At 40.8% G+C, this 13,642-nt stretch overlaps 1 protein-coding gene across 1 annotated transcript; it reads right to left on the reverse strand.

The window, feature by feature from the left end:
• Window positions 1–372: 372 nt before the first annotated feature.
• Window positions 373–1,347, reverse strand: LOC134679144 (uncharacterized). Its single transcript, XM_063538012.1, has 2 exons — window positions 931–1,347; window positions 373–841 (listed from the first exon to the last, which is right to left on the reverse strand). The coding sequence occupies exons 1-2, from the start codon at window positions 1,329–1,331 to the stop codon at window positions 373–375; spliced, it is 870 nt and encodes a 289-aa protein (XP_063394082.1). The 5' UTR covers window positions 1,332–1,347.
• Between the last annotated feature and the right edge of the window lie 12,295 nt (window positions 1,348–13,642).

Here is a 13,642-nt window from a genome sequence, read left to right on the forward strand (position 1 = left end):
TTACGTGTGTAGGTATAGATGATTCGTATAGGTCTACCACACCACATAAATCAAGCAGCTAATATGGTTATGGTTTTCTGGTAGAAGATGTTAGCTAAATTGAGTATTGAATTTATACTTAGGCAACTTAGATAGGTAGGTACTAAAAAAGTTAACCATAGTAGCATCGATCTAGTGGCAGACCTAAAGCATTTTTATGAATTTTGATTTACTGACAATGGATTTATATGGACGAACGTTTATTATCCAGCTGTAAGAAATACTTTTATCGCATGTGGTCGTTGGAGCATTAGCTTAACTTAACATAATAATCATTATATGATTGTTATTTTAAGTACCTTAAGTTAAGCCAAGTACCTTAAGTTTAAAAATCTACTTAGAAGAATCAACGAATGGTACTAATTGTCCCCTTACGGAGTTTAAATCAGCGAAGTAAGCGGCCGTGCTCCCCGAGCGATGCACCCCGGTGGACGCCAGCCCGAGCAGGCGCCCCCGCTGTGTGAGCAAATCCCCGGCGTGTACTTGACAACGACCGAAATTTGTAACGCAAATTATCATATTTTTATCCAATTTTTGGCTCAACGTTGCCGGTAGAGAACAGTTACCTCTTCCGAACACAACCACTGGCTGCTTAGTGATAAGTGCTCGGCCACTGTGCGTCAATGGCCGCCCGATAATATGAGCGGGCGTCTTCCACTCTAATTCCGATCCGATATGGATAGTACTTCGACATTCGCCGAAATCACGTTTGCTCTTTATTATAATTAATTTTTGAGATAACATGCCCTCATGATCGACTTCTATAATTTCATCAACAGCGTGACCTTTCTTGCAGCGTGGACTGAAATTTAATAACATTTCATCAGTATGAGATTTTATTAATAAATAGGTACATATATATACAATACTCGAGTTCGTAATTAATCTTACTCTTTGGAATGTCCTACGACCAATATAACTGGTCCGTCTCTAGCACAGATTTCGTCCGCCAACACAGCATTATTACTCAACACTGCCCCGACACACAGCAGTTCTTTCGACGATAACGAATACACCTTAGCAACAAAGTTATAATATCCTATTTCGTTTAAATTAATTATGGGGCAAGTGTTTTCAGCTTTAAACGTCGGAAACGATCCAGTTGCATAGTGCATCATAATATTATGACAGACGCACATAACTGTTATAGCAAAAATTGCCACTAATAATGAAATGATTCCGATCTTGCTTTTTTTAGATCGATCGTCCCATGGTGTGTCAATAAAATTATTTGTGAACTGGTGGTCTCCATCGTCACCTTCATAAGCTTGGTTGTCGTCAACTGTTGCCATATTGTCGAATGACAACTACCGGAGACCATCTAGAAATGTTTTAAACAGTACCTAAAGGTATTTTTAATGGAAACAACTAAGTTTTCATCAATGTGAATCGGCTAATGAGCGCTCCGTAAATAGGTATTTAATTCTAGGAAATAGGTAATTAAGCGACATAATTTTGTTGGACTAGTTAAGAGTTCAAATTGGCTATAGAGGTACATAATTGTGTGTGGGTTGTGGAAAGTAATTTCACCAAAGGCTTCTACAAAAATAGATATAGTGTAACAAGAGAACTAAATAGACCAGTTACGTTTTTGCGCGTAAGATCCTAATTTTAGCAAGTTTTATTAGTTTGTTACCTATCTACCAATGTGACACGGCAAAAAATAGGTTAAGGTTAAATAAAGTTTTCATGATATTCTGCCAGAGTCAAAATATAGGTGCGCTATGGGTGCGATGTCGAGCAAAGCGAGGAGGCGCCTGTTAGGTTAACCCGTGACCAAACAGCGCGCGAAGCCGAGCAAGCGAAGTTTAGCGAAGCGAGCGTAATTGTGGGCTAATTATTACATTGTCTACCTAATACCTACTGCTTGCCAAATGCCAAAGTAGGTACTTATTATATTTAATATCGACAAGTAAAAGTGGGTAGGTACCTATTTGTAATCGATTCTGCATGTTAAAATTGTACTTGATTTTTACGGAATCCTAAAACGATGACGTAGGGGTTGCTATATTATTATCCCGCAGCCTGGGTGCTCATAAAAGGCAATTGGGCTCTATAGAGTTCGCTGAGAAAGATTCCATTTGGCTGCAATCATCCAGTGATTTCATGCCTTATGCAAAATAGCAACGCATTTCAACACCCTTTGTCTACGTCGTGCGCAAAGTGCCGGTTTCCGCCAATCTGACAATTCATTCATAGTCATACTGCGTTGATAAAGCCAAGATTAGGCAATATAATAAAATATAGGGGATATTATATTACGCAAAACTCTGCGTAAGGGGCGCCACTAGCACATAATGAGGCCCTTTGCCTCTCTATATATCACTTGCATATTCGAGCGATTAAGAGGCAAATACCTAACAAAATTTATATTTTCGCATTCCGCCATAGGCCTTAGTATCATAGTGAAAATATCTCAAACAATCTGACTAAGCCGTTTATGACATAGTATGTATAAGTACTTGATAAGTACTGTTTACAATATGTGCTGTGCTGTGCTCTCTGAAGTCTCTGGAGGCAAAATATTGCACCCTCTACAAACACTTATTGGTAGCATCACAAAAATAATTTAATAAAAACATCTTTATAAATCATGTGACAGGCAGGGCAAGTGAATTGAATAAGAAGCTTGTCAACAGTAATATGTTCCTCAAACATTCTTAACAAAGGTAAAAGCATTACGGCGATAGATATGCGCGCTACCTATTTATAACTCTATATTTAATATATATATAGGTAAGAGGACGTTAAGGAGTTGAGAAAACGCGCTCTTTGAAATTTCGGCGAAATTGCTGTTATGTTATCGACAGCACCCTGATAGGACTTTATACAAAGTTTTCTGTAGCCAAAAGAGGAATATATGTAACATATTGGTGATTAAACTTTGAACGGCTTTCTCTTCCTACGCTGTAGGCCTATAAGTACCTACTGGTAGTAGGTATTCGTACTGTAGTAGTACCGTTAGTAGCGGTACGTACGTAAATGGATGTGCTTGCTCGGGCCTCGGACAATCATCATATATATATATATTATCATATATATAAAATTGAAAAACCAGAACGGGATAAAAAACGACCGAAGAAGAGAGATGGCGCCTTACAAATTTCTAATAAAGTTTTTGACACGTATCTCGAATACAACGCACGTATGATAAGAAAAAACTGTTTAAATCTATTATCTACATATGGGAATAAAACTAGAATATAAAAACTATCGCTTTCTATGCGTATGTAATTTACAATAAGTAAAAGAAATTTTCATAACAATCTTGATTTTACGATATTCGCCCATTTTCGGCAACTCTCGGTTGTTTTCGTTTGGCGGTGCTACAGCCTAGACCAAATTATCCGTAAGTTAACAGGTATAGTTGGTCAAGCAGATCTTGACAGTAGAAAAAGGCGGCAAATTTGAAAAATGTAGGCGCGAAGGGTTATCGTCTCATAGAAAATTTGAATTTCGCGCCTTTTTCTACTGACAAGATTTGCTTGACCGTCTATATTTCTGAGTTTTTTTTACACGAAGTAAAATAATAATTTTTAAGAAAAAAAAACCGACTTCCATGGGGGCCGATGAAAGATTATTGTAGATGGTACACTATGTAGAAAAGGAGGTAAAAACCACCCACTTTTCTACTAGCATTTCGCTTCTGTATAATGGCTCCTCTACAGGATGGGCCAACGCCGGCCACTCCAAGGGACGCAGCCATGCGGTAGAATGAGATAGCAATATCACTTGCTCCCTCTAACGCTAAAATGCGTCCCTTGGAGTGGCCGGCGTTGGCCCATCGTGAAGAGGAGCCATGAGGGTCGTAGTTCTAGCCTAACCTAACCCACTCCTCAGATAGCAGTTCGGTTCTGTGCGGATCGCAGTTCGAACCTAACCTAATCCTTGTTTGGTTCTGTGAGGATCGCAGTTCAAACCTTTTTTTTTTTTTTTTTTCTTTTTTTTTTTCAAGAGGGGAAATGCTTTACGCATACCACCCCGGCGCGGGGACGGGCCGGGATGGTTATGTGGGACTCCCTGTTGTGGGCTCATGAGACCCCAGGTTTACCCACTAAAACCCCTCTGTTGCCGCCTCGCTGCTATACGGCGAGGTCCCAGGAACGCCGAAGTACTCTTCCGCAACCTCGCCAGATCGCAGTTCAAACCTAACCTAACCCACTTAATGGCGCATGCCGTGCGGTGTACGGGGGTTTAAGAGGGAGGGGCTAGTAAGATTGGCATCATCGTACTTTATACCTACATTAATTTTATGATAGGTGAATCATAGTTGTTTATTTAGTTAAGGTATCATAGTGGTTTTCTGGGTCAAGGTCCGGGTCCGAGTCCGGGTCCGAGTCCGGGTCCGAGTCCGGGTCCGAGTCCGGGTCCGTGTCCGGGTCCGTGTCCGGGTCCGAGACCGGGTCCGAGTCCGGATCCGAGTCCGGTTCCGAGTCCGGTTCCGAGTCCGGTTCCGAGTCCGGGTCCGAAACCGGATCCGAGTCCGGGTCCGGGTCTGAACCGGATCCGGGTCCGAACCGGATCCGGGTATGAGTCCGAGTCCGGGTCCCAGTCCAAGTCAACATCGAAATTCGTAATCACCAAACGTGTACCATGCGTCATTGAAGAGTTCTGTTCTGGTCATCATCAGCAGTTCCACTTCATCAAATGCGACAGTTTTTAATGTAAATGCTTAATTTTATGATGAAAATACAAAAAAATCTATACGTATGCCTTTAATATTTGAGGAGTTCCCTCGATTCCTTATGGATCCAATCATCAGAACTCGAGCTTGACAAAAATGTGGCTTAAAAACTTAACTTGCTTAACGAACATAACGAAAAGGAAAAATCACCAAACGTGAACTATGCGTCGTTTAAGAGCTCTGTTCTGATCATCATCAGCAGTTCCACTTCATCAAATGCAACAGTTTTTAATGAAAATGCTTGGTTTTCTGATGTAAATACAAAAATCTCTATACGCATGCCTTTAAGATTTGAGGAGTTCCCTTGATTCCTCATGGATCCCATCATCAGAACTCGAGCTTGACAAAAATGTGGCTTAAAAACTTAACTTGCTTAACAAACATAACGAAGAGGACAAATCGCCAACCGTGAACTATGTGTCGTTAAAGAGTTCCGTTCTGAATATCATCAGCAGTTCCACTTCATCAAATGTCACTTTTTTGGGTATATATGCTTGATTTGTTGATAAAAACCCAAAAATTACCATATGTATGCCTTTAAGATTTGAGGAGTTCCCTCGATTCCTCATGGATCCCATCGTCAGAACTGGGTTTTGACAAAAACGGGACCAATCTGTATGCATATACATTCAATCAAAAAAAGAATTTTCAAAATCGATCTAGTAATGACGGAGATATGGAGTAACAAACATAAAAAAGAAATAAAAAAAAAAAAACATACAACCGAATTGGTAACCTCCTTCTTTGAGATTTGGAAGTCGGTTAAAAAGTGCTGTCAACCTCAACCTTAGTCTATAGAGCCCATACGAGTGATTTATGTCATATATGACTTATCATTCTTATCAATCAAAGTAATTACTATATTGTTGTTATCAATTTGTATTTTGTTGTTTTTATTGAATATATCTAAGCATATAACAAAACGCAATGCATGACAGTGACAGCTAATGTCACTTGATACATAATTGTAATATTGCTATCTCTCTCTTCCTTTTTTTTTCCTAATGGCCGTCCTGCCGAATACTGTAGTTGTGCGCGATTTAATTGTATTGATTAATATTAAGCAAATCCTGACATGCAAACAGTGTATTTATTATTGAAATAAACGCCCTGCATTTGTACAACATAAAGTGCGGTTTATTTCCAACAAATTCCTTCAGACCAGCCCAAGTGTGCAGTCACCAATCTCCACGCCGATGCTGCGCTGGTCCACCGCGACCTTTTCAATAGGTTCTGCGCCCAGATTAGAACCTTGGTGTCAATTGGAGGACAGGATTATCGCGCCCACTACTCTCTATCCTACTTTGAAGAATGACTGACGAAAATGCTTTGCCAGCGGAGGACGGAGCCGGCGCGGCCAACGTGGCGCCGCCTCCCGCTGTTCCGGCTGTCCCCACGACGGGCTCGGCATCTTTTGTGCACCATATGGAGAAGCTACAAGGACAAGCAAACTTCCATTCTTGGAAATTCGCGATCAAAATGGCATTGATTTTGGAAGGTTTATGGGACTGTGTGACCGGTGTAGTGACGGACGCTGCACGCGACCAAAGGGCGCTGGCGCGCATTGCACTTAGTCTGCACCCATCTCTATATCAATATGTTACCAGCTGCACGAGTGCCAAGCATGCGTGGGATAATCTGAGAAATATATTTGAAGACAGAGGGCTTTATCGTCGAATTGTTTTGCTACGTGAACTACACAAGGCCAGCTACGCCGATCACGCCGGTATGAACGCGTATATCGATCATACTATGAAATTAGTACAACAACTGGCGGATATCGGAAAAACAATTGAAGATAGTGAAGTGGCAGAACTGCTTTTAAGCGGGTTACCTCAAGAGTTTGACTCGCTTGTTTCAAACATGTCTACAGCCTGCCTAACATCGACTATATCTAGTGAGTTTGTACGAGCCAGGCTGATGCAGGAAGAGTCTAGGAAGCTAGCGACATGTTCATCTGAGACTGCTTTTGTTTCCAAAGTACAGTTCAAAGCAAAGAAGAACTTTAAGTGTACTTATTGTCACAAGGAGGGACACGTCAAATCCAAGTGCTTCAAACTGAAGAGAGACAAGAAGCAGAAAGAGGATCCCATGCCAGCCGCGTTCCTGGTCTCCCAGCAAGACGTTTACATAGATTCCGGATCAAGCTGCCATTTGTTTAATGATAAAAACTGTTTTAATTCTATAAAGAAAGGACAATCTTCAGTGGCAGTGGCTAATAATAGCAAAGTGCTGTGTGAAGGCACCGGCGATGTTAAAATAAGGACATTAGACAAGGTACTTACTTTGAATAATACTTTATATGTGCCCCAACTGTCTTGTAATTTAGTCTCAGTCAGTAAACTTATAAAAAATCAGGTTGTGATAGAGTGGTGTTTAACTCGGGAGGTTGTTTTGCATATGACAAGAATGATAATTTAGTCTGTTCTGCTAGTGAAATTAATGGGATCTATAAATTAAATGAGTTAGACAAAGGAATGCACAAACAGGAGCACTCTTTGTTCCTGCAGGATAGGCAGGACTCACCGAGTGCCACAGTTGTTGCTCAGCGGTCTGATATGTCACGATGGCATTCTAGGCTTTGTCATATCGGCTCTGGAGGTATGTACGCCCTTAGGGATAGACTTGCATGTGGTGTTATGTTCCAGAATGGCGAAACACTTGAAGAGTGTGTACCGTGCCTTGAGGGGAAGATGGCGAAGACACCATTTCCCAAAGGTGGTGGAACGCGTGCAACTAGACCCTTGGAGCTTGTACACTCCGATGTGGTCGGTCCTATGCCAGTGAGCAGCTTGGGTGGTGCAAACTTTGCTGTCACCTTCACAGATTACTCGAGGAAATCCTACTGCTACTTAATGAAACATAAGTCAGAGGTATGTGACCATTTTATTTACTTTAAAAATTTTGTAGAAAAGCAGACAGGTTTATCTATTCTTTGTTTACGCTCGGACAATGGAAAAGAGTATGTAAATAGTAGACTTTCTAGTTATTTAAAGAAAGAAGGGATTGCTCACCAGCTAACCGTTCCTTACTGCCCCGAACAGAACTCCGTGGCGGAGAGACTCAATTTAACTTTGTTCAATAAAGTAAGGTGTATGTTGCAGGAGGCAGGCCTAGCTCAATGTTTTTGGGGAGAAGCGCTAATGGTAGCGACTTATGTCAAAAATAGGTCTCCCACTGTTGCATTGAATGGCCGTATACCTGAGGAAGTGTGGACCGGGTCCAAGGTGGACCTTAGTCACCTCAGGGTTTTTGGTTGCAAGGCTTATGCTCTGGTTCCAAGTGTCAAGCGCAAGAAGCTAGATGCTAGGAGTAAAGAATACATTTTTGTGGGTTATTCTGAGACCACAAAGGGTTATAGGCTGGCAGATCCCTCAGATCCTAGGAAAGTCATTTTATCTCGTGATGTGAAGTTTTTGGAGGAGAAGTTTTTTACTCCACAACATTCAAACAATGTACCTGATAGTAATAGCTATGATAATAATGGAATGATTAATTTATATAATGATGAGTTAAATATAAATTCCAATAATAATTTGAATGTTGATAATGATAATTTTACTCATGGATTAGAGAATAATGAATTGAATAATTCAAATTTTAATAATGACATTTCAAATGAGGTCATGGAAAATAATGAATTAAATAAAAGTAATGAAAATGTTGGCGAAAATAATAACAGTCATGTTTTGAGCGATGAGGGTAATAGGTCTGATTTTACAGATGAATGGAACACTGGCAGTGACCAGGAGTCCTCCGATGACTGCTCGGCGGGTGCAGCGGGTGAAGATCCTGTAACGCCACCTCGCACGGCTTCATCTAGAGGCGAAGGGTTAGCTGCGGAGTCCAGGCCTGTACGTAGTACTAGGGCAGTACCTCCAAAACGGTATGAGGATTATGATTTGTCTATGCTCGCTCAAACTGTACTTGAAGACGAACCACAGTCTTATGATGAGGCAATGGCCAGCCGTCATCGTGACGAGTGGTTACACTCAATGAAAAGTGAGTACAACTCTTTAATAAATAACAATGTCTGGACACTAGTAGATAGGCCCAAGAATAGAAATGTTATTAAATGTAAATGGGTTTATCGAGTCAAATGTGACTCTGCAGGAAACTTTCAAAAATATAAAGCTCGTTTAGTCGCGAGGGGATTTACACAGAAGTATGGTATCGACTACACTGATACTTTCTCCCCAGTTGTACGTCACTCTACAATGCGTCTTTTGTTTTCTCTAGCTAACGAGAATGATCTCAATATTGATCATATAGATGTAGACACGGCTTTCTTAAATGGTGAACTTAACGAAACCATATACATGGAACAACCAGAGGGTTTCCATGATGATAAAAATAAAGATAAAGTGTGCCTGTTACAAAGGAGCATCTACGGCCTTAAACAAGCCAGTAGAATGTGGTATTGTAAAGTTCACGATTTATTAACTAAAAACAATTTTAAGCAAAGTAAATGCGAGCCATGTGTTTATTATTTTAAGTCTGACAAGGAGTTCATAGTCATTTCTTTGTATGTAGATGACTTTTATATTCTGTATAGAAAAGATAGCTCACAAATTAAAAGTTTATTAAATTTGTTAGAAAATGAGTTCAGTATTAAAAACTTAGGTCCTATACAGAATTATCTAGGTATTAGAGTAACTCGAGACAGACAGAAAGGCATCCTTAAGTTGGATCAGTCTGTTTACATTAAAAAGGTACTTCAAAGGTTTGGTATGGCAGAATGTAAACCAGTTTCGACTCCCATGCAGACAGGGTTAAAGTTGTGTAATTCTGATAAACCATTGAATGATGAAACTTACAATTACAGACAATTGCTGGGATGTTTAATGTATCTTTCTGTCTGCACAAGACCTGACATAGCCTATGCGTGTAGTCAGTTGAGCCAATATAATAACTGTTTTGGCTTAACTCATTGGTTAGCTGCCAAAAGAATTTTAAGGTATTTAGCAGGTACAATTGATTATAGTTTACTGTTTGTAAAAAGTAGCCAATTGAATTTAAGTGCATATGCCGATGCAGATTTTGCCAATGATCATAATGACCGCAGGTCATACACAGGTTTTGCTATCAAACTTGGCGGAAATATTGTTCACTGGGAGGCCAGAAAACAGAAATGTGTTGCCCTTTCGAGTTGCGAAAGTGAGTACCTAGCTCTATGTGATGTAACTAAAGATTTGTGTTTCATAAGAAGTTTTCTATCTGAAATTTTCATAGACTTAAAGTTACATTCTGTTTGTGTTTATAATGACAACCAAAGTGCGCAAAAAATTGTTAGCTACGAAAGAATATTGTCACAAGCGCACAAAACACATAGATGTAAAATACCACTTTATTAAAGACTTGGTAGAGACAAATTTTATCATTATAAAATATTTAAATACAGAAAAAATGTTCGCAGATGTCCTTACCAAGCCTCTAAGCAAATGTAAGCATGTTGAATTTATGCATGAACTCCACGTCAGAAATAAGTATCCATAAGGTATAGTTTTAAGTGTATCTGTACCTAATATTAATATTAAGGGAATTTTTTTTGTTATGTGCTTAAGGGGAAGTATTGAATATATCTAAGCATATAACAAAACGCAATGCATGACAGTGACAGCTAATGTCACTTGATACATAATTGTAATATTGCTATCTCTCTCTTCCTTTTTTTTTCCTAATGGCCGTCCTGCCGAATACTGTAGTTGTGCGCGATTTAATTGTATTGATTAATATTAAGCAAATCCTGACATGCAAACAGTGTATTTATTATTGAAATAAACGCCCTGCATTTGTACAACATAAAGTGCGGTTTATTTCCAACAAATTCCTTCAGACCAGCCCAAGTGTGCAGTCACCAATCTCCACGCCGATGCTGCGCTGGTCCACCGCGACCTTTTCAATAGTTTTAAATTTATTTTTGAGTTATATTATTCAGATTGACTTTCACGGCTTCGGCAAACATTGCCATTCGTCCGGGGAACGGGCTAAGAATGCTGAGATGGGCCAAAAATACAAAGTTGATAGTAAGTTATGTAGGTAGATTAAAGTGCATGTTCAGATATTATTGAGCGACCTTATAAAAATAAGCAAATATACAGTCAGCAGTCAGCCAAATATCGTAATATAATTTTGTTGCCATAGAAATAAGGATGTGGTCCGATATAGTGGCGAAATATTGAGAGACAAAAGCGGCTAAATTCAGTGGTGGCTCGAACACTTAGAGAGAATGGGAGAGGATCGTGCCGTGAAGAGAGCGCAGGTACTTGGGACAACATAATTTTTAAGGAAACATAACCGACTTCCATGGGGGCCGATGACAGATTATTGTAGATGGTACACTATGTAGAAAAGGAGGTAAAACCACCCACTTTTCTACTAGCATTTCGCTTCTGTATAATGGCTCCTCTACAGGATGGGCCAACGCCGGCCACTCCAAGGGACGCAGCCATGCGGTAGAATGAGATAGCAATATCACTTGCTCCCTCTAACGCATAAATGCGTCCCTTGGAGTGGCCGGCGTTGGCCCATCGTGAAGAGGAGCCATGAGGGTCGTAGTTCTAGCCTAACCTAACCCACTCCTCAGATAGCAGTTCGGTTCTGTGCGGATCGCAGTTCGAACCTAATCAAACCCACTTTTCAAGTAGCATTTCGTTTCTGTAAGGCTCGCAGATCTAACCTAACCTAATCCTTGTTCGGTTCTGTGAGGATCGCAGTTCAAACCTAACCTAACCCACTTAATGGCGCATGCCGTGCGGTGTACGGGGGTTTAAGCGGGAGGGGCTAGTAAGATTGGCATCATCGTACTTTATACCTACATTAATTTTATGATAGGTAATCATAGTTGTTTATTTAGTTAAGGTATCATAGTGGTTTTCTGGGTCAAGGTCCGGGTCCGAGTCCGGGTCCGAGTCCGGGTCCGAGTCCGGGTCCGAGTCCGGGTCCGAGTCCGGGTTCGAGTCCGGGTCCGAGTCCGGGTCCGAGTCCGGGTCCGAGTCCGGGTCCTAGTCCGGGTCCGGGTCCGAGTCCGGCTCCGAGTCCGGGTCCGAGTCCGGGTCCGTGTCCGGGTCCGAGACCGGGTCCGAGTCCGGATCCGAGTCCGGGTCCGAGTCCGGGTCCGAATCCGGATCCGAGTCCGGGTTCGAACCGGATCCGGGTCCGAACCGGATCCAGGTATGAGTCCGGGTCCGGGTCCCAGTCCAAGTCAAAATCGAAATTAGTAATCACCAAACGTGTACCATGCGTCATTGAAGAGTTCTGTTCTGGTCATCATCAGCAGTTCCACTTCATCAAATGCGACAGTTTTTAATGTAAATGCTTGATTTTATGATGAAAATACAAAAAAATCTATACGTATGCCTTTAATATTTGAGGAGTTCCCTCGATTCCTTATGGATCCCATCATCAGAACTCGAGCTTGACAAAAATGTGGCTTAAAAACTTAACTTGCTTAACGAACATAACGAAAAGGAAAAATCGCCAAACGTGAACTATGCGTCGTTTAAGAGTTCTGTTCTGATCATCATCAGCAGTTCCACTTCATCAAATGCAACAGTTTTTAATGAAAATGCTTGATTTTCTTATGTAAATACAAAAATCTCTATACGCATGCCTTTAAGATTTGAGGAGTTCCCTTGATTCCTCATGGATCCCATCATCAGAACTCGAGCTTGACAAAAATGTGGCTTAAAAACTTAACTTGCTTAACAAACATAACGAAGAGGACAAATCGCCAACCGTGAACTATGCGTCGTTAAAGAGTTCCGTTCTGATCATCATCAGCAGTTCCACTTCATCAAATGTCACTTTTTTGGGTGTATATGCTTGATTTGTTGATAAAAACCCAAAAATCACTATATGTATGCCTTTAAGATTTGAGGAGTTCCCTCGATTCCTCATGGATCCCATCATCAGAACTGGGTTTTGACAAAAACGGGACCAATCTGTATGCATATACATTCAATCAAAAAAAGAATTTTCAAAATCGATCTAGTAATGACGGAGATATGGAGTAACAAACATAAATCAAAATAAAAAAAATAAAAAAAAACATACAACCGAATTGATAACCTCCTTCTTTGAGATTTGGAAGTCGGTTAAAAATGGGAGACGCCCGAGTGGACGTCCTAGGTACCGCTGAAACGACGTAGTTGCTCAAGCTCGGCCATGGCGACTGGCGAGAGCTATCGCAAGACCGAGAGGACTAGACTACCTATTTGTATGAAAAGGCGATTTAAGGGCGGTGGTCGTCCATATTCGTCTTAAGGCGAAAATTAATCTAATGAACGTTTTTACAACATACAATCTTGCCTTTTATCAAATCACATCATTTTTTGACAAATTTGCGAATTGAGTTATCCAAATAACGGCTACAAATAAGAAATCCCTATTAAGTACAGTTTTAAACCATGGCAGGGTTGAATACTAGTGTCCGACCGAAGGTTCGGTTTCGGTTTCGGCCAGTTTCGGCCAAAAAATCATGTTTCGGCTATAGTTTCGGTTTCGGCCAAAAAACGGCCGAACCTTTCGGCCGGGCCGAAACTTACGAAATGGTACTTCGGACAAAGACCAAAAGTTGGGGAATAAGTAGGACAACAATATTAATACTTACATATATGAATACTGATTAATGTATATGTACAGAAATTAATTGGTTTATTATAAAACACAATTCCAGTAACGAGGGCGCCACTGGACGGTCGACGCAGTCTTAAGAGGCTGTCAATACCTATAACGCGCACACTGTCTAATTGTATCGGAGTGAATGAGATAGCACTGTCGCATGTTACTGGGCCCTGGGCAAGAGAATAATAAGAAAACTCATCATCTTCCTCGCGTAATCCCGGAATTTTTGCTGAGCCGTGGCAATGGGAATGGGAACCTGGGGTCCAATAGACAACTAATCCCAAGAATTGGTGT

The sequence above is a fragment of the Cydia fagiglandana genome, chromosome Z (genome assembly GCF_963556715.1).
Source record: "Cydia fagiglandana chromosome Z, ilCydFagi1.1, whole genome shotgun sequence".
Taxonomy (NCBI): Eukaryota; Metazoa; Arthropoda; class Insecta; order Lepidoptera; family Tortricidae; genus Cydia; species Cydia fagiglandana.